The sequence below is a fragment of the Microcebus murinus genome, chromosome 6 (genome assembly GCF_040939455.1).
Source record: "Microcebus murinus isolate Inina chromosome 6, M.murinus_Inina_mat1.0, whole genome shotgun sequence".
Lineage (NCBI taxonomy): Eukaryota > Metazoa > Chordata > Mammalia > Primates > Cheirogaleidae > Microcebus > Microcebus murinus.
In genome coordinates, this window is record NC_134109.1 from 81,823,009 (window position 1) to 81,841,098 (window position 18,090).

The 18,090-nt window shown below is 53.8% G+C and overlaps 2 protein-coding genes across 7 annotated transcripts in view; one reads left to right on the forward strand and one right to left on the reverse strand.

Moving 5' to 3' along the window:
* The window catches only part of STARD9 (StAR related lipid transfer domain containing 9), a 117,921-nt gene extending 115,727 nt beyond the window's left edge, over positions 1-2,194 (forward strand). The window contains exons 28-33 of one of the 2 annotated variants that reach the window (XM_012766565.3): positions 79-203; positions 434-498; positions 661-863; positions 1,091-1,170; positions 1,392-1,550; positions 2,065-2,194. In XM_012766565.3, coding sequence (XP_012622019.1) covers positions 79-203; positions 434-498; positions 661-863; positions 1,091-1,170; positions 1,392-1,550; positions 2,065-2,166 — 734 coding nt within the window. In that variant the 3' untranslated portion in view covers positions 2,167-2,194. Of the gene's footprint in view, positions 1-78; positions 204-433; positions 499-660; positions 864-1,090; positions 1,171-1,391; positions 1,551-2,064 lie in introns of those variants that run through there. The other variant, XM_076004283.1, reaches the window with a different exon arrangement.
* A 2,988-nt stretch (positions 2,195-5,182) lies between these two features.
* Positions 5,183-17,561, reverse strand: CDAN1 (codanin 1). 5 transcript variants are annotated; one of them, XR_001154621.3, is made up of 29 exons: positions 17,460-17,561; positions 16,752-17,239; positions 16,319-16,525; positions 15,952-16,121; positions 15,706-15,819; positions 15,545-15,623; positions 15,005-15,125; positions 14,710-14,819; positions 14,200-14,289; positions 13,487-13,562; positions 12,796-13,001; positions 12,375-12,492; positions 12,088-12,234; positions 11,763-11,929; positions 11,303-11,390; positions 10,999-11,088; positions 10,748-10,802; positions 10,449-10,582; positions 10,271-10,374; positions 9,891-10,049; positions 9,512-9,575; positions 9,286-9,364; positions 8,957-9,105; positions 7,729-7,836; positions 7,520-7,583; positions 7,206-7,387; positions 6,908-7,015; positions 5,442-5,982; positions 5,183-5,358 (listed from the first exon to the last, which is right to left on the reverse strand). XR_001154621.3 is itself a non-coding variant. In XM_012766567.3 (28 exons), exons 1-28 carry the CDS (start codon positions 17,547-17,549, stop codon positions 5,857-5,859), a joined length of 3,690 nt encoding a protein of 1,229 aa, XP_012622021.1. In that variant the 5' UTR covers positions 17,550-17,561; the 3' UTR covers positions 5,183-5,856. The 5 variants fall into 5 exon arrangements, 3 of the variants coding, with proteins under 3 accessions (XP_012622021.1, XP_012622022.1, XP_012622023.1); XM_012766567.3 differs by having other exon boundaries at positions 5,183-5,982; positions 16,319-16,522; XM_012766568.3 differs by having other exon boundaries at positions 5,183-5,982.
* Between the last annotated feature and the right edge of the window lie 529 nt (positions 17,562-18,090).

Sequence of the window (18,090 nt, forward strand, 5' to 3'; positions counted from 1 at the left end):
TGGCCTGAGGGTCTCAGCCCCCGTCTCCGTGTCTGCGGGAGAGCTGCTGCTGTGCTGAGCCCCACATACCTGTTGTAGGCCGCAGAGCCTCCCTGGGCAGTTGCTGCTGCTGTTCTCCATCCAGCCTGTCCAGCCTGGGGACCTCCCTCTCCTCCTCCTACCAGGATTTGGCCAAGCACATCGTGGACACTTCTATGGCTGATGTGAGTAACTGCTCCTCCTCCTCCCGCCATTCCTTTGACCAGACCTCTGCGGGGGGGAGGAAGAGAAAGGAGGAAAGAGCTGGGCAGACTGGGGCCGCCAGGCTTGTGGGCGTCTTCAGCAGCTCTCCCCCTTGAGAAGAGATGAGTCCACTAAATGTGGGTCAGACTGCCTAAGCCAGGGCCCAGTGTGAACTGCGCCTACTAATTTGGGTGTGGCCTTGTGTCCCCAGGTAATGGCTGCTTGTTCGGATAACCTGCACAACCTCTTCAGCGGCCAGGCAACGGCTGGCTGGAAGTAAGTTCCTTTGCAGTGTCTTGGCCCTAACCCTGTTGTCCTGCGTAGCTTCTCCTTTCCCTCCACCCTGGCTTCCTCAGGTTCTCACCCCAAGCTCTTCCTTTGTGACCCCATTTTTTTTTTTACCTCTTCCTCTTTCCTATCCTTGGTGTTTCCCCCTAGCCATCAGGGCGAGGAGCAGGCGGTGCAGCTTTACTTCAAGGTGTTTTCTTCTACCCGGCATGGCTTCCTGGGGGCAGGTGTGGTGTTCCAGCCGCTGTCCCACGTGTGGGCAGCTGTGAGTGACCCCACCCTCTGGCCCCTGTATCACAAGCCCATCCAGACAGCAAGGCTGCATCATCGGGTGACCAACAGCATCAACCTGGGTGAGGCCAGGGAAGGCAGGCTTCTGTGGGGCCTGGTTTCTGGTGTGTCCAGTGGGCTCTGTCGGGGGACAGAGGTGAGGGTTGGAGGGCAGGTACCCAGGCTGTTCAGCCTAGGTCTACTTGGGTGCCAGGCTGTGGATGCTGGGGTGAGAGGGGGCTCCCAGGCCAGGAAGGATCTAAGGCTAGGTCTGTCCATGGCCTCCTGACTCTCCCGTCTGTCCCTCCAGTGTACTTGGTGTGCAATGCCTCCTTGTGTGCACTGAAGCAGCCACGGGATTTCTGTTGTGTCTGCGTGGAAGCCAAAGAGGTGCCTACCTTGGTGGTGGTAAAGATGTGGGAGAACTTGGGCTGGAGTGTTGTGAAGACCATCTCTGTGGGTGTTAGGTCCTCTGGAGGAGGGAGGGCAAATGGGCTGGGCCCAGGGTGGGGTGCTGGAAGGCCTGCTGTCCCACCACACGGACTACACTGAGCCTGCTCCTGTTTTGTCCACATGACAAAGGCAGGACTCACATCTCCTTCTGTCTTCAGGGGCAACTGTCTATCGTAGCTGTTCAGTCTGTGTATGACACATCCATGCCAAGACCCAACAGAAAAATGGTTCGAGGGGAGATCCTACCCAGTGCCTGGATCTTGCAGCCTGCCACCATGGAAGGGAAGGAAATCACCAAAGTCATCTACTTGGCCCAGGTGATACGCCCCTTGGAGCTGACCTCCCGGCACACCCTGACTTGGTCCCACAGAGCCCCTGGGATTTTTCTGTCCCTCTTTCAACATCCTTCAGTGCCGAGGCCAAAGCTGGAGCCTCAGGAGCTTCTTGGGCTTGCAGTGAGGGGAGTCAGTGAGGAAAGAATGAGACAGTTTGACAACCTTTTCTGAAGCTGCTATTATCAAAGACCTAGCAGCCTGCAGCAGATTCCAGGGCCCTGAGGAGATAGATGAGTCATTGTGAGGCTAACGCAACAGCCTCAGTAGAGCAGAATGAGGACCCATTCCCAGTACCCCGACTTGAACTTTGTCATTGGGAGGCGAAAGCTGATGCTTTGATCTGAACAGCAGAGCCCAGGGGCCTGAAAGGCCCAGCTCAGTAGAGTGTGAGGTGCTTGTCCCATCACCAGACAGGGGTGGCTACTGGGGATCCAGGGTGCCCTGGCATGCACTCTTGATCTGTTCGCACCTTTACCTCTTCCCTCTCTGCTTGCAGGTAGAGCTTGGTGCTCCAGGCCTCCCCCCTCAGCTCCTAAGCACCTTTATCAAACAGCAGCCACTGGTGATAGCCAGACTGGCTTCCTTCCTTGGCAGTTAGCATCTCGCCGTCCAATGGTGCTGCTGAGATGCAGGCCCAGGATGCTCCAAAGAGAGACTGCAGCAGCTCCTTGTTACCTTCTGTACCTTGATGCAAGAAGAGCTGAGGCTGTGGCCGGTTGGGCAGACAGCACTGGCCCGGGGTTGCCAGCGCAGGGCCCAGTCAGTGCTTGGTGACAGCTGGCGCCACTGCAGAGTGAGCGGCCTGAGCTCCTGGCGCTGGCTGTCCAGAGTGAATGAAGTTCAACTCACCTTTTGGAATTCTCTTCATTTCCTGTCTTTGGGATTCTACAGCAGACAAGCCACTCAAGGACCAGGGCTGGGCACAGCCAGCAGAGCTGGGGGACTGCAGAGCTGTAGCGCTTCCTCAGGCTGCCGGGGAAGCAAGCAGCCATCGGCCAAGACTCTGCTCCGAGTCTGCCTCCAGCGCCCAGCTCCACTGTGCGATGGAGTATTAGAAAACAACAAACGGAAAAAGGGTTTAAAAAAATAGCTGCACAAACCAGAACACCGATTCAGGATCTTTTCTCCCTCTGCATTTTTACAAAATCCTTTATTGTTCATTTTTGGTTTTTTTCCCCTTTCCTTTCCATCCCAGGAGAGGACACTTGGGTCTTTGCATCAGAGTCAGGAGCGTTGAGTGATGCTGTTATGGAGCTGTCACTCTGCACTCAGTAAAATGGGAGACCATTGTGGAACCAGGTGGGACAGATTTGGGGTCCCGGTAGGGGTCGTCTAACCTTTTGAGGACTGCCGAGGGAGGGTAGCAGCCAGATGCTGGTTGCTGACAAGAGGAATTTTAGAGATTAAAAATTGTCCTTTGAAGACGAGGGAGAAAATAAATGAACTTGGGGGGGGGGGTTGTGAGTGACGTGTTAGGAGGAAGTGCAGTTCTGTGTCTTGCCTCGCCTCCTTCAGAGGTGGTCTCTTGAGCATTCCATGCTGCTGCTCTGGCCCCACCTATTTTGGGATGGGATGCAGAGTGGATTCAGTTTGCTTGTACCTTAGCCTGGCTGAACGTGACCTCTGAATACTGTTTACCTGGAAGTGGTAGTGACGGGAGAGATTCCCATCTTCAGTTCTGGTGCCCAGAATCTTTGGTGGAATTGGGTAGCGAGAAGATACAGTAAAAGGGGAAATTTCTGTATAGTGCAGCAGAGATTTATTTTTCTAAAAGTGTTTGCAGGGTTTTTTTTCTCTTACCTCAGATTAAGTTATTTATATATTATTGATGGTTTTTAAAATTGCTTCTAAACTTTTATTTTTCTGGTTAATTTTTTTGGTGACATTTGATATATTCAACACCCTATTTATGTACTCCCACTTCTTTTCATATAAACCTTTATGACTATTGACCAAAAAAGTCAGAATATTTGTAAATTTAAGTCCTATGTGTACTTTTACCTGAAGTGAAGACTGTCCTAGGATATGTTGCCAAGTATGTTATTTGAGTGTGGCAGAATTTAGCCTGGAGATCACACTGGCAATACCTATTCATGGCCCAGTTTCAAGCTATTCAGTTTACATGTATGTACTAAGTGCTTCCTGTGAGCTCAGCACTGCTTTGTAAGGTAAACAGCAACCAGATCAGTTGTTCGGTTACAGCCCAAGTAAGACAGGGAACGAGGATTCCAACACAGTCACTGCTACATCTCATCATGACCACAGTGCAGAGCCAGCTGTAGGACTCTCAATGGATGGATAACCAGGAGGTGACCTTATGCCCCTTACTAGAGAAGCCACACACCAGACCTGATTGTTAAGTCTGAATATTAATTGATCTTGTAGCAAAACATAAAAGTGAGAATCAGATTTTGATTTAGATGGGTGGTTCTCAAATTAGTAGCACACATCAGTGTCACCTGAAGGCCTTGTTAACACCTGAGGCTCGGCCCTACCCAAGCTGCTCATTCAGTAGGCCTGGGGAGGGGCCCGAGTATTTGTATTTCTATGTCCCAGGTGACCCTGGTCTGGGAACCACACTTTAAAGCTGCTGGTTTAGACAACTAGTAGAGACAAGATACATGAGAAGGAATCTGATTAGTTCCCTGGTCCATTAGCTGCCTGTCTCTGTAATCCTTAGTGGCTTTTAGGGCTCACACAGGCGAGGAGAAGTTTCCTTCACCAGGACCACGTTAAATTTCCAGATTCCCAAGAACTTGGTTTTAGCTCAGTGGGCCTTAAGCCAGGCCAGCTCCCAACATCTTTGAGAGCTTTAGGCTTTTCTCTCCTGCTGGTCCCATGTCACACCTCAGCTGGATCCTCTGGAACAAGTCAAGAAGCAGCCATAAGCCTCAGCTTCCTGGGATATTAGGTGTGGTTCTGTCTCTGGGCATAGAAAGAGAAAACATTTCTTAAAACTTTGTTTCCCAGGCATTTGGAACAAATTGGATTTAAAGGACAGAGATTAAGAAAAAAGGTTTGGATGCAGAAACTTGTTAAAGGATTGACTGGGATGAGCAGAGGGGAAGGGAAAGGCATAGTATTTGGGAGAAGGATGATCACAAGGTGGTAACTGAGAAACACTCCCACTTTCTGGGTTGATGAGATTTCCCAGTTTTATTATGGGAAGTGGATCACTCTAGGGAATTATATTACCACTCTTACAATCAATGGTTCATCTAGAGATGTGGTCTTGACAAGGGTAATTCAGGAGTAGAATACAGACTAATTCTGAATCAAAACACACACCCCAGCCCTAACAAAACAAGCATAATAAGAGCTGCCCCACCGTGTGGTTCAGTAGGGAATATATTGTGAGTGGAAACTGCATATTATCCTAAATCTTTCTCCCACATACGAAAGGGAGGTGCCCAGGCAAAGTCAATACTATGGGCAGTAAATTAATAGCAGAGACTGGCTCTCAAATGGAACATGCAGGCATTACTATGAGGCAAGGCAGCTGACTTGAGCAGTACACACAGCCAAGCCGCTCTTACAACTCCCAACCTAAAGCCCACCTGTGACTTTGCAGCCTTTTAAAGGGAAAAGACAGGTGAAAATAACTAAACATCAGCCCTTGTTAAAGAAAACAGTTTATTTTTAAAAGCTCTAATGTTCTGCCCTGTGCTTGGTCCTTGGACAGAGATGGGGGCCTAAAGAGGTCCTACCTGCACAGGGGTGAAGCCAGGTTTCACTTGGGTGAGTCCTATCTTATCTGTTGTGCATTTTTAAGGAACTGGCAGTCCAGCTCCTGGTGGTAAAAAAAAAAAAAAATGCAGACTCACAAAATTCATGTTTTAACTTTCCTCACAAGTTAAAGCAGAAGTCATTTACCTCTGTCATGATTTCCCAGACCACAGTTTTAAGAGATGCTGGAATAGCAGCAAGTGAGGCTTGACTCCCGTGTCGACAAGACCACACCCCTTGTTTTGTTTAGTATCCAAGTGATGAATGCCAACTCTTCTGCTCCAGGGCTGGAGTCTCTAGGCTCTTCCACCATAATCCTGAATCAGGTGAAGGCTCCTACCTCAAGGATTCGGACGGCGAGCCTGCATTGGTGGGACGCCAAGCAGCCCCCGTTTCCTTCCCCCCTGAGCAGGAGTTCTGGATATAGAACCAGCCACGCTTGCACCAGCAAGGGCCAGCACTGGGCACCTGGGGTGGCACTGGGCTCTCGGGCCTCCTCCTCAGGCCCACGCAGGGTTCCAGGGCTTTGGTGAGACGTTCAAGGCGGGGTCCCTCCTCAGTCCTAGCTCTGGGCCAGCACGGCCCCCCGATTTGGCTGCACCAGCTCACAGACTCTCAGCTGGGGTTCTGGCAGATGAGGCTCTGCCAGAAACAGATGAAATAGTGTGGCTAATTCTTCAGAGAAGTCCTGGAATAAGTAGAAAGATGACAGAAAAGGCAGATAATTCTGGATGGTTCATCCTTTTTACTACGGATAATCTCGAATATCAAGCCCTACCTAACCAGTGAGTACTATAACCGGGCTGTATTATTTTTTCCCAACTCCTCTCTACGATGAAATGACATGAAACCTTATTAGTACTTTGGGAGGCTAAAGTGATGGCAGGGAGAGTGAACTCTGATGGCATTTCACCAACTACTCAGCACATCTATTTCATCTTGAAATTATTAATCCTATTTTATAGATGAATAAGGTTAATCACTTTGGCCAAATCCCTCTACATTTTAAGTACTAGCTGAGATCAAAATCCAGATTACTCTGATCTTAAAAACCCACACTTGGCCGGGCGCGGTGGCTCACGCCTATAATCCTAGCACTCTGGGAGGCCAAGGTGGGTGGATCACTCAAGGTCAGGAGTTCGAAACCAGCCCGAGTAAGAGCAAGGCCCCGTCTCTACTAAAAAATAGAAATTAATCAGCCAACTAAAAATATATATAAAAAATTAGCCAGGCATGGTGGCGCATGCCTGTAGTCCCAGCTACTCGGGAGGCTGAGGCAGTAGGATTGCTTGAGCCCAGCAGTTTGAGGTTGCTGTGAGCCAGGCTCACGCCACGGCACTCTAGCCCGGGCAACAGAGTAAGACTCTGTCTCAACAACAAAAACCCACACTCACTGTGCCTAACTGCCTTCCCTCCCTTTTCCCTGTCCCCTCACGCAGTAGCTACTCTGAGCTGAAGGCGGTCAGCCAGAACTCCTTAATTTCAGGGTAGTCCTGAAGACACTTGACAAAAATCCACCAACTTTGGCCCATTAATTGCCCCCTCCCTTTCAGGATGAATGGGATCTACGACACCCATTCTCTCCATGTGGGACAAAGACGAGGCCTCCTTACCCCTGGCCATTGGGCCTCACGGAGGCTGCCCAGGCAGGCCTCGATCTCCAGCCGTCCCATCAGACCCTTCTCCACCAGTTCCCGGAGCAGGAACAGCAGCAGGTCCCACTGCAAAACACCGAGGAGGATGGAACAGTGGCCCTGACTGACACGCTGATAGAGGGACTCCATTTACCCATGAGTATGGCACAGGACGAGCAGAATAAAGGGAACTAAGCAGCTCATAAAATCAAGGATGACGGTTGTAAGAACGTGACTGCGGATGGCGATGAAGTCTTCGTCCCCCTACCCGACTCACCTCCCTTGGCCGTGTGTCTGCCAGAAGCCCCACGTTTCTTGGGCTCAGCAGTAGCTGTAGTGGAACTGGCCCCTGAAAGTCATCCTTCCACAGGGCAAGCAGCATGAGCAGAAGCCTTCGCGCCTGCCCTCGCTCCAGCCTGTGCTGTGCAGGGGGCCCTAGGACGGGAATTTGGTCTGCAACTATGGGCAGAGAGGAAAGCCAACTTTAAGGATGACAGCAGAAGAGGGCTCTGTTTTTCTCATCTTGCCTGTACCCACCCCTGAGATCTGGGGGACCTGGCAGGACAGTGACTCGATTGGAAGGAACCATACCAAGGAGGGAGGCTAACTCCACGGAGCACTTCGCCAGATGTTGCTCAGCAGGCGGGCACAGGAACTGTGGGGAAAAAGAAGGGAGACCCCAGACACTGGCACCGCTTATGCTGTAAGGACTGACCCTCAGTCAGCGTGGCTCTGGTTATTAGGTCTTAGACACAGACACACAGAAAAGCATCCTTCGTGTGGCAGATGCCACGTCTCACCTGGCGACACCGCAGCGTCTGGCCCAACTGGCCTAAGAGCTGCTCCAGATGCTCTGGGGAGACTCCCTCCTCAGGGTCTCGGGGCCCCACGGCCAGGGAGAGCACGTCCTGTGGAGAGCAGGGTGAGACCTCACACCGCGTGCACGCTAGGACGCCACAGGGGCTTCAGCGTGGGGCGGGTCAACCAGTGCAGAAAGGCAGAAGGAAAATAGGGCCCTGGAGGGTGAAGTAACTGGGCCGAGATGTCCCTAGACCTGGGACCGGGGCAGACAGCACAGCCAGAAGCAACCATGTAGACAACAAAAGAGGGACAGATGGAGCAGGTGAGCTGAGGGACAATGTGCTATCAGAGAACTTGACAGATGCCACTTAGGACAAAACTAACAGACGCCCAGAGGGCATCTTAAAGCATTTAGGGAAACTGTCCCATCAGATAGTCTTAATATTTTCTATGCTTCTCTGTTCATCTTGGGAGAGCTGAGGTTTCAGTACAGAAATCTCTGCATGCTGAGCCAGTAGCTAAGAGCCACTAGGCCTCCCCCCCTCATATATTAATATAATCTCCATTTTCACTCCCTGCTGCTTAGTCTCTATTCTGAATCTTCATTCCTAGATCATTATCCTAGATCAGGGCCAGACAATAAATATTTTAGGCTTTGTGGGCCATAAAGTCTCTGTTCTAATTACTCTGCCACAGTAGCACAAAAGCAGCCACAGATGACTTGTAAACGAATGCACATGGCTGGGTTCCAACATAACTGTTTACAAAAACAAGTAGTGGGCTTAATCTGCTCCACAGGCTATTTGCTAACCCCTGCTCTAGACAGTCTGAATTTTAAAAATCACAATTATTCTTAGCCTGTGACTAAGCATTGCCTCCCACACAGAACACTGTTGAAATCATATCCAAATATTGGGGTGACTGTCCTTTAGAGACTCTTCTACTACACTTAACCCCACTCCCATAAGCATGTGTGTAATAAACATTAGTCCAACATTTCGTATCTACCCTTTTCCCCTTCTGAGTGATTCAAATAACAAAAGTCACAATTAGGAAAACCGTTCAGTTCAGCTCTGCCCTACCTAATCCCATTCGGCAAGGAAGGGAACAGGCGCTAGCAGGACAACACAGAAAGCTGCCACACAACACTGGGGCTGATGCGAGTAAAGAAAGGAACCAGGAACAGAGCAGGGCAGGGAAGCCGGAGAGAGTAGGGTAGCTGTGTACTTTGATCTCGGAGATGAGGTGGGAGGGGAGGGGAGCGTGGTGCTCACAGGCGTGGGAGCAGCCCCTCCGCTCCCCCCAGGCAGCAGGTTCCGGACCCTGGGCTCGGAGTGTGCGACTCACTGCCACCTTCACCTCCCTCCTAATCAGCGCTGCGGGGCAGAGGGAGAGCAGGAAAGGGGTCACCGAGTGCCCTGCACGGGCTCACCATGCCAACCCACACCCTTCACTGTTCCCTGCTTGCGGAGTCCCATCTCCCCTGACTGCTCCAATGCCCTGCCAGTACAGTTTTTAAAAACTTGCTTCAGCCACTCCCCTTTCCCAGGCCTCACCTGTGATGTTGGCAGACAACCAAGCACACGCTTTCTCTGTCGCGAGCCCCACGGCAATGCTCTCTGCACTGCTTAGAACCTGTGAATCAAAAGAATGCAGAGTTAGGCCAGGGGAGGAGGGGGTACAACAAAGGCTCCCAGAGCTGGACCGACCCACCACCCTACAGCAGCCTCACACAGGCTACCCGTGCGCCTCCCCGCTACGACCGCCTGGCCTGCTACGTACAGCTGCCGGGGTCTCCTCTGGAAGCAGCGCCCGCACGGCTCCAGGGCTCTTCCTTTGGCAGAACCTAAATGGAGACAGATCAGGGCAGTGACGTCTAGATCTGCCAGCCCGGCCCAGGCAGTGACTGCCCTGAGTGCGCCCTGCACCTGACCAGGCTCTGCCTCAGGAGTTGACACTGCCCACCCTCCGCCCGACTCAACACCGGCACTTGGGCCACAGAAGCACTCAAGCCAAAGACGGGAGCCCACAGAGGAGCAGGGGATAAAAGAACAAAAAGAGGTGTAGAGAAGACATGGAAGAAAGGATGTATGGAAGAGGATGAGAAAGACTGAGGAGAGTCAAGGAGACACGAGGGGACGAACGGACTGGTGTTTCTTACTCCCGCCCCTGGGTCAACGCCTGGGCCCCGTGGGGGCACAGCTGGGAACACAAGATCTCCAACAGGTGGGCTGGATCTCCCCCTTCCTGTCCCTGCGTCACCAGCTGCTCCTGGAGAAGTAACTCTGCCTGGTGCACCAGATCTGCCACCAGCGTGGCCCTGCAGCAGACACAGCAAGGTTTGGGGGTAGTTGGAAGGGCTGAATTGGAAAGGGGCTGCAAATTCAAGGAAATTTGGTCAGAACTTCCTTCAAAGGGGATTAGCGATTTCAGCCCAACCCCTGTAACGCCCACCACACCAGCTTTTCTCAGTTGCCACACTGAGGGGAAAAGGGGGGAAAATGGCAAGGGAATTAGACCAGGACCCTCCAACAGTCTTACTTGATGTGTTTGACACAGTTTGATCCAATCCTCTCTGCCACAAACTCCACAGTCCTGCGCAGGGAGGGTGGCTGGTTGTGGAAGAAGGCCTGGGCGAGCTGTGCCTGCGGGCAGGAGGGGACAGGCAGTGAAGGCTTCCCTCAGCCTCCTCAGGGGGCTGCCTCCACCCTGCCCTTACCTGTAGCCCCTGGCCGGTCTGGGGAGGCTGGGCTCCCAGGCCAGTGGTAGTGGTGGGGGTGATTTTCCTCACGAAGCCCCCACTCCGTCCACTGCTGCCAGACACCCACGAAGCAAGCAGTTTCCGGAGCTCTCCTGCATCAGGGAAGTCTGAGTTCTTAGTTCGAGAACCTCCCTCCACTCCCCTCCCCAAGCATCCTGGATACCAAGTATTTGTGGTATCCAGGCAATGCCCGAGAACCTAACAACGGAGTCAGGCCAGTGACGGAGTCAGGCCAAAGGACACTTCGGGGCACTCACCGATGTAGGGGCAGCAGGTGTAGAGCAGCTGCTGGTCCACCACAGGCACACTGTCCTGGGGTAGGGAAGGCCAGTGTCAGGCAGGCAGGCTTCCCTCCCTCCCCAGTGACCCCAGAAACAGGACGGTCAGGCAGGCGAATTCCAGGATGGTTAAGTCTCCATCCTGGGTTGTCTCCTGCTGAGCCTTTCCCAGCAGCCCACTCCCTTTATTCCTGGGGTTCCCATGGCTCTGACTGGAACCCAACACTCACCAAGCCATGCTCTGAGGCTACCGTGTCCACCTCAAAGGGATCCGACTGACTCTCTCCCAGAAAGAACAAGTCCTCAGGGACTGTGGGAATCTGGCAAGAGATGAAGGCAGTCGCAGCGCCAGTCTGCACCAGAGGCTATCACACCTCCCAAGCTCAAGGCGCCAGGCTTTAGGACAGGTTGAAAGCGACCTTCTCTGAAACTGCAGCAATCCCCACACCTCCTCCGAATTTCCACCTCTGGCCCCTGCGTCGTTTACACTCAGACATGTTCCCACGCCCTCCATCTGGTCCTCACTCTGCCCACCTGGAAAAGCCAGCCCAGGACAGCAAGCAGCAGCAGCTTGTTCAGGAAACACATCTCCCCTTCATTCTCCTGTGATAAGACCAAGCTCCTAAATGGTAAACAGACGGTGTGAATGGATTAGTGCTAAGAAAAGAAGGCCGTGGAGCAAGCGAAAGCTCTCACTGGCAAGGCTGTTCTCAGGAACAGACCTAAAAGGGACTGTTGGCATGTAGGCAGCCAGGAGCGCCTGTTTCCCCTCCCATGTCTGTGTTCCCTCTCATCTGGGCCACCTTAGGAACAGAAAAGGGCCGATGAAAGTACAAGTAACTGCCCACTGTCTGCCGTTGAGGAGCAAATCCTGCCTTTCCTCCGCGGCGGCAGGCATGAGACACAGACCGCTCGGCCCTCTTCGTGGACAGTGGGCTCAAGCAGTGCTCCCGCCACCCCCTGCTCTTTTAAGCCTTAGCCTTCCTCTACCCACCGGTGCAGGTGCAGCAGGACAGTGAAGACGCTCCGGTAATAGTCCAGCAAGGGGACAACGTGGTCGGCAAAGGAAAGGAACTCCACCAGCCAGGGCACGGTGAGCACTGCCCGGCGGGCCCGCAGCCCCTGCTGCAGCAGAGCACGCACATCCAGGACCGGAGGGACCTGGGAAGGCCAGTGGTCATTCAGTGGCGGGTCCTCAGGAGGGACTGGTAATGCCCTCTGACCTGCCTGGTTTCCAGAATAGCCCAGGAAACCAGTCCACTTCAGTGCCTTGCTGGTCCTCCCAGCTCCCTCCTTACCAGCATCTCCCACCCATTCACCTGGCTCCTCAGGGCCAGAATGGAGTCCTGAAGCTCACCAGTCGGGGGTGGTTCAGGCCCCCGGTATGGCAGGAAAGCCACAAAGCCCAGGAATTTAGCCAAAAGCCTCAGGCTAAGCAGCACCACAGCGAATTGCCTCCGTTCACCCTGCATGGAATCAAGGGAAGTAAAAGATCCTAGGCATAAGACTTCTAGAACAATTCCAAATCTGTTGTAAAGTTTTTCTTGAACATACCCCTTCCCTCCTAGTCACGGCCCATCAACTCCTGTGCCCCATGTGTCCTAACCTGCCAGTCCACGTCTGACTCCCCGTCGTCACTGGGCTCGTGCTGGGGCAGGGCCAGGCCGTTGAGCTCCCGGATCTTCAAGCTCAGACTATCCATGAGATGCTGGTTAAACTGGAAGCTGGGGAGGGGGTGGGTAATCAGCACTAGACGAGGTGCAAAAGAACCAGAATCAAGAAGGGCTGCTCCAGGCAGAGACTCAGCAGGGTAGACAGGGAGGCCACGGAGTGATGAATTTAGCAATGTGGTCGGAGAACGAGACGTGAAACGGAGTCAAAGTGTGAGCTGGAAGGAGCCAGACATCACCTGGTCCTTGCCGTTCCACTCCAGGCAAAGGAGGGTAGGGAAAACTCTTTAGGCCTTTGGGAAGCCAAACCTCTCCTGGCCTCTGTCCCATACCCTGCAAGATACAGGGGACCTCTACCTGCTGGCACTAAGGATGAAGTCCCTAAAGAAGCCTTGACAGCCTGGGAAGGTGGGGGGCGGGCATGGCCCCCCACTGCTCTGAGGGGCCACCAGCCGTTCCTGTAGACGTCGCAACCGCCCCAGCTTGTCAGCTCCCAGCATGCTGAGCACATCTGGAGCCTCGCCCAAGACAGCAGCCCCAGCACCACCAGGGTGCTGACACATCTGGGGCAGGGTGGGGAGGAGAGAGGAGAGAGACCGAAAAACCAGTAAGTGGGAGAAGGACTAGGCAAAACATGGAGAAAGTACTGCACATTTATGGAATGCCAACTCTATCGAGCGCTTTAGATACTTCTTTTAAGGTAGGGATTATAGTCTTGTTTTACAGGTGAAGAAACTGCAAGTGCAAGGTTAAGCATTTGTCTAGGGTCATTAGAGCTAGGATTTGAAACTAGGCCCGAGTACTAAACACAAATTGAGGAAAAGGAGGTGGTCACGAGCTGGGTGAGGGTGTGGGGCACATCAGAGAACACTCTGGTTTTTCTCTGGCCACCTGAGCTTTAGTTGCTACTCAAGAAGTAGTAGACTCCTATTCAAACTCTAGCCCAGGATCTGCCTGGCTGTCTACCCTGTCCCAAAGTACCAGCCATTACTTAGCTGCCAATAATACCTACTGTTCTTGTAGATTCATCTCCTGCTGGGGCTATTACCTGGAGAAGTTGTTTCTGGAAAAGGCGAACAAAGTGGCTGTGGTTGCAGGCTGCGGAGAGTTGACCCATCATGGCTCTGAGGAATAAAAGGCAGGAATAGGGTGTGCAGGAGGAAGTAAGAGAGAGAAAGATCTGAGAGAACAAGCTGGTCTTGTGCTTTTTGATCCTTTCCCAGGGACTTGGACAGACCTCTGTCAAAGTGGGCCTGCACAGGGATACGGAAAAAGGTAAGGGACCTTTCCTCACCAAGATCTCTCGAGGCTAGAGATATACTTAACCAAACAAGACATAATGCCAGCCCTGAAATCTGCAGTACACACTGAGTGCCAGTGAGTTTCAGGATCAATGCAGAAGGCAGATGACTGGCCAGAGGGTGTGCATTCTGCAGCCTAGTCATCTACCTGTGCAAAGTGATCAGACGCACCCAAATTAGATGATGGAGAAAACACCTTGGAGGGGTCTATCCAGTGACTAAGAGCTTTACACTTTTCCAAGCATTTGCCATTACAGAACAAGTACGAGGCACTTCTGAGTGGAAGGACTTGGAGAGACCAATCCCCTTTGAATAGAGGCAGAGTTGTCAGGAACTATAGACATTAAAGAGGCTTTGGGCTGGAAGGAGTGGGGAAAAGCCTCCCCCAGTCAGCTCCTCATGCAGCACTGCTGCTCACTGCCAGAGCAAGAGAGACAAGGTGACCAGTGTGAGCACCTACCTGATCCTGCTGCCCAAGCCCTTTTCAAAATCCCAGCCGGGCTCCTCATGACGATCTTCCCACTCTCGAAGCACCTCATAAAATACGTCCCTGACACACAGAGAAATGCCTGATCTGAGAAATGCCTGAGGCACAGCTGCCTCTAACTCATTCCCAGTAGTGCTTTCCCTCACTTGCAAAAGCTGAAGACAGGACAGCCCCATTTTTCAATCTCTCCCACGTTCTCTGCATGATGGTAATACTGCAGGAACTGAAAGTCCATCCTGGCACACCTTGTCTGAGATCCCTGAGACTACAGTCACACACCTATGAGAAGGCTGCCTAAGCTCAAGGGTTCAAGTCCAGGGACACAAAATAGAATGAAGCCAAGTGGCCCTTATGATGGCTGGCAGGAAGGCCCTGGTGATACTAACCCACCACCTGTCAGTGCCAAACTCCTAGTTTCTATGAAAACAAAACAGCTGTCTATTAACTTCATTCCCTCCCCAAAAGTTCCCTTTTTCTTATCACCTCTGTTTTTTAAAAGTGTGAAAGGCTCGGTCACTGGAGAAGTTGGCACGATTGTCAGTCTCTGGCTGAAAGGAGACAGCTTGAGCAGAGGGTGGCATCGCAAGAGACACCTAAAATATGGCAGAGACATTAGGAACTGAAGCCTGCAGGGTGATCCTCAGAGAACTTCACCCCCTTATTCCAGCCCAGAGTTAGCCCACATGACACTTGAGTGTTGTGAGCAGGGTGTCCTGAATGTGTCAAAGCTGGGAAGGGGCAGGTCCAGAGCAGCAGACATCTAAGCGGGGGTCACTACCTTGGCAGCACTGCCTTCGTAGGCAGCTCGAAGGCGGCCTTGCAGAGCTGGTGAGAAGCACAGCAGCCGCTCATTCTCTGCCAGCAGCTTTAAGGTCCCTTTGTCCAGGTGGGAAAGGACCCTGCAGGAACAATAGCACATATGACTGAGACTGGGACACAGACTGCAAATAGGAAGCAGGCACTTGCACACCACACAGAGCACGTCAAGGCATGGAGCAGGTATGTAAGCCCAGATATGTATGCAAGGTCATGGGCTGAGGATCAAAGATGATGGAGGCAAATGGGGAAGAAATGAGACCTTCAGAGCAGGGACTGGGAGAGCAGGGCAGGAACATTAGCCATAAAACCAAACAAAGGTCAGCTGCCAAAACCACAGGGGTCCCTTTGATTCTTTCAGGGGCTAAATTCATAGCCTTGACACAAAATTAAAGATTACAGGTAGGAAAAGGTCCAGGGCCACTGCACTTGTGTTAGGCACAAACATGCATCCAAGTGGCAATGCAAACAATGCCCAAATGCTTCAGCCTGGGAAACTCACTGAAACTGATGTTCCAAAACCTGCACTGCAAAGAAGACACAATCATGGATGCTCTGAAACAGCGGATTTTCCAGGGAGTCTAGAAGGATAGTACCAAGCTGTCAGTTAAGAATTGTCTCATCTCCAGATCCCATTTCTCAAAAGGAGGCTTGCTCACTGACCTAGGGCATCTGGACTCGGTTCATGGTCATTGTGCTTGGCAGCCACCATCCTCCGCGCAGTAAGGAGCTGAAGGACGAAGAAAAGCTCCAAGAAGAGGTTTGGTACCAGGTTCTCTGGATATAAAGAGAGATCCCATGGCACTGGGCACCATTAGGAGGCAAGGCTCAGTTATGCCTGCCTGATCAATTCTCTTGCCCTGCAGTTCTACAGGTGTCTCCAATCCAGCTCTCTCTGCTCTCACTCACCAGCAATGCATGAGGAGTAGACAAGGGCTACCAGCTCTAGGCGCTGGCAGGAAGACACTCTGGCAGGGTCAGCAGGCTCATCTGTGAGGCTTCCTGTCCGGCTGGGGAGTGGCGACCCCGATTCTGGGGTGGGACAGGTGGGGACAGGTGACTGCAGCAACTGTTTAGAGCTATGGGAATAAAAAGATGTTATCAGCAGTCAGCCTGGCTTCCCCACCACAGCCACACTGAGGTCCCTCCAGAGAAGACATCAGCAGCCCAAGAAACGAACCCAGAATCCCCAGGGGGGAAATCAATTCCAGGGAAAAGCCCTGCAGATGTCCCCACAGGGAGGAAGCTAATATTCCGGGGAGCGGCAAGGCCATACCGCTCCTTCCTGAGCATCTCCCGCTCCTCTTGCAGACTTCTGCACCCTGGGGGAAGGCCAAGGCCCCAAGGGCTAGTGTCCAGGGCTGAGGGTTGGGAACTGGGGACACAGCTGATTGGGGGTGAGGTGAAGCAGGTCTTGGGCTTGGAGAGTGACCGCTCTTCGCTCACCGGAGTTGGGTTGATCCTGCGTGAAGGCTTCGTCCTGCTGAGAGTAGCCACAGGCTTTTCTCAAATTCCTATCTTCAAACATATCCCCTCCACAACCACAACAGCTGGGCCTCTTGCAAACCGCTCCCCTCCACCCCATTAGTTATCTCATCCCCGACCTTCTAACCATTCCCGTGCTCCACTGCGGAACGCCCAGCCCTAATTTACTGACTCCCCTAGCCGAGCCTGAGCCACCCATCTCCTGCATGAGGGCTGCTTCTCACCCTGCAGGGCCGGGAGGAACCGAGCCTACGGGAGGGAACTCCTCCAGGTTGCTGAGGTTTGGTGGATCAGAGAGCGCGAGGCTGGGACTGCTGGGGCTGCCAGAACCCCTAAGCCTCCGGCCCCCGGCCCAGGGCACGCTCTCCCCGCTGAACCCCTCCTCCGGGGCCCCCGGGCCGCGGCCTCCTCGCTCGCGGGCCGGCCCCGGGCACCGCCTCCTGCCCCCGCGGCGAGCCAGAGGGGCCTCGGCGGCGGTGCTGGGGGCTTCGGTCGGAGGGAAAAGCTGGCTGCGCGCCCCGCGGCTACCCCGCGGCGGGCCTCCCGCCCTCCCGGGCAAGGCAGCCGAGGCGCCCGGGGCCTTGGCGGGGGTTGGGGGGCCCTGCGGGAGGACGCGGCTGCTCTGCTCTCTCAGGAAGTTCAGCAGGAACGGTACGAATTCTTTCCGCAGTGGCTGGAGTGAGCTCAGCGCGGCCGCCTCCCCAGGGTCATCCTGGGGAAGAAGCAGAGGTCGAGGGGCAAGAGGGTCAGCCGCCAGCCCCGGGCCGCCGGCCGCCGGGGCCGCAAGGCGCGCCGAGGGTGGGCGGCCCAGGCACCGGCGCCCACTCGGCCCGGGCGGGCAGCCAGGCACCCAGGAGGAAGGGGACTGGCGGGCTGGTCTCTCCCGCGGGAAGCAGATTCCGGTCATGCCTGGGGGCGTGTCAGCGCCGTACCTCCGAACTCTGGGCGCTGCGCGCGATCCACCGCACGGCTGCTTCCACCGACACCTCCTCTCGCAGCAGCGACTCCAAAACCGCCGCCATCCCGGTCGGGGCGCCCTGGGGCGACTGCGCAGGCGCCGGCGCGCCACGGGCAGCTTGGGAGGGGCGGGGCCGGCGGCGTGGAGCGACCGTTGGGTCGCAGGGCGGGGCCGCCGGCGGGGCGGGGCCAGGGGCGGGGCCGGCTCTCGTTCGGGCCTGTGGTCAAGGCTTCGCTGGGTCCGCGGTCCCCGCAAACAGACCCAGTGGTAGATAAAATGCAGACGCACAGCCCCCAGTGAGGCCCTGCCTCGGCTGCGCTGGCCCGAGGGGCGACCCGCCGGGACTCGAGCTGGAACTGAGGACCCCGCGGGACGGACGCAATTCTGGGGAGACCAAGGGCCCAAGAGAGTGGACAGAGGGTAAAAGTGAACAATTCTCCGAATAGAGACACACCACCCTACATTTGCTCTGAGCACACTTTCAAGAGTTAAGTTTTCTAGATTCAACTGTCACCACCCTAAAGAGGTTATGAAATTAACATAAGCTCTCATTTTGACCTTGTCTTTCTCAAAGGCTGACTTTTCAATCCCTTGGCCAAGCAGTC

Coding starts and splice junctions, on each gene's coding strand:
- CDAN1 (XM_012766568.3), bottom strand. CDS start 17,549: ATGGCGGCGGTTTTGGAGTCGCTGCTGCGAGAGGAGGTGTCGGTGGAA. Junction 16,526..16,751: donor GTTCCTCCCGGCCCTGCAGG/GTGAGAAGCAGC, acceptor GGCTACTCTCAG/CAGGACGAAGCCTTCACGCA. Junction 15,820..15,951: donor CTACTCCTCATGCATTGCTG/GTGAGTGAGAGC, acceptor CTTTATATCCAG/AGAACCTGGTACCAAACCTC.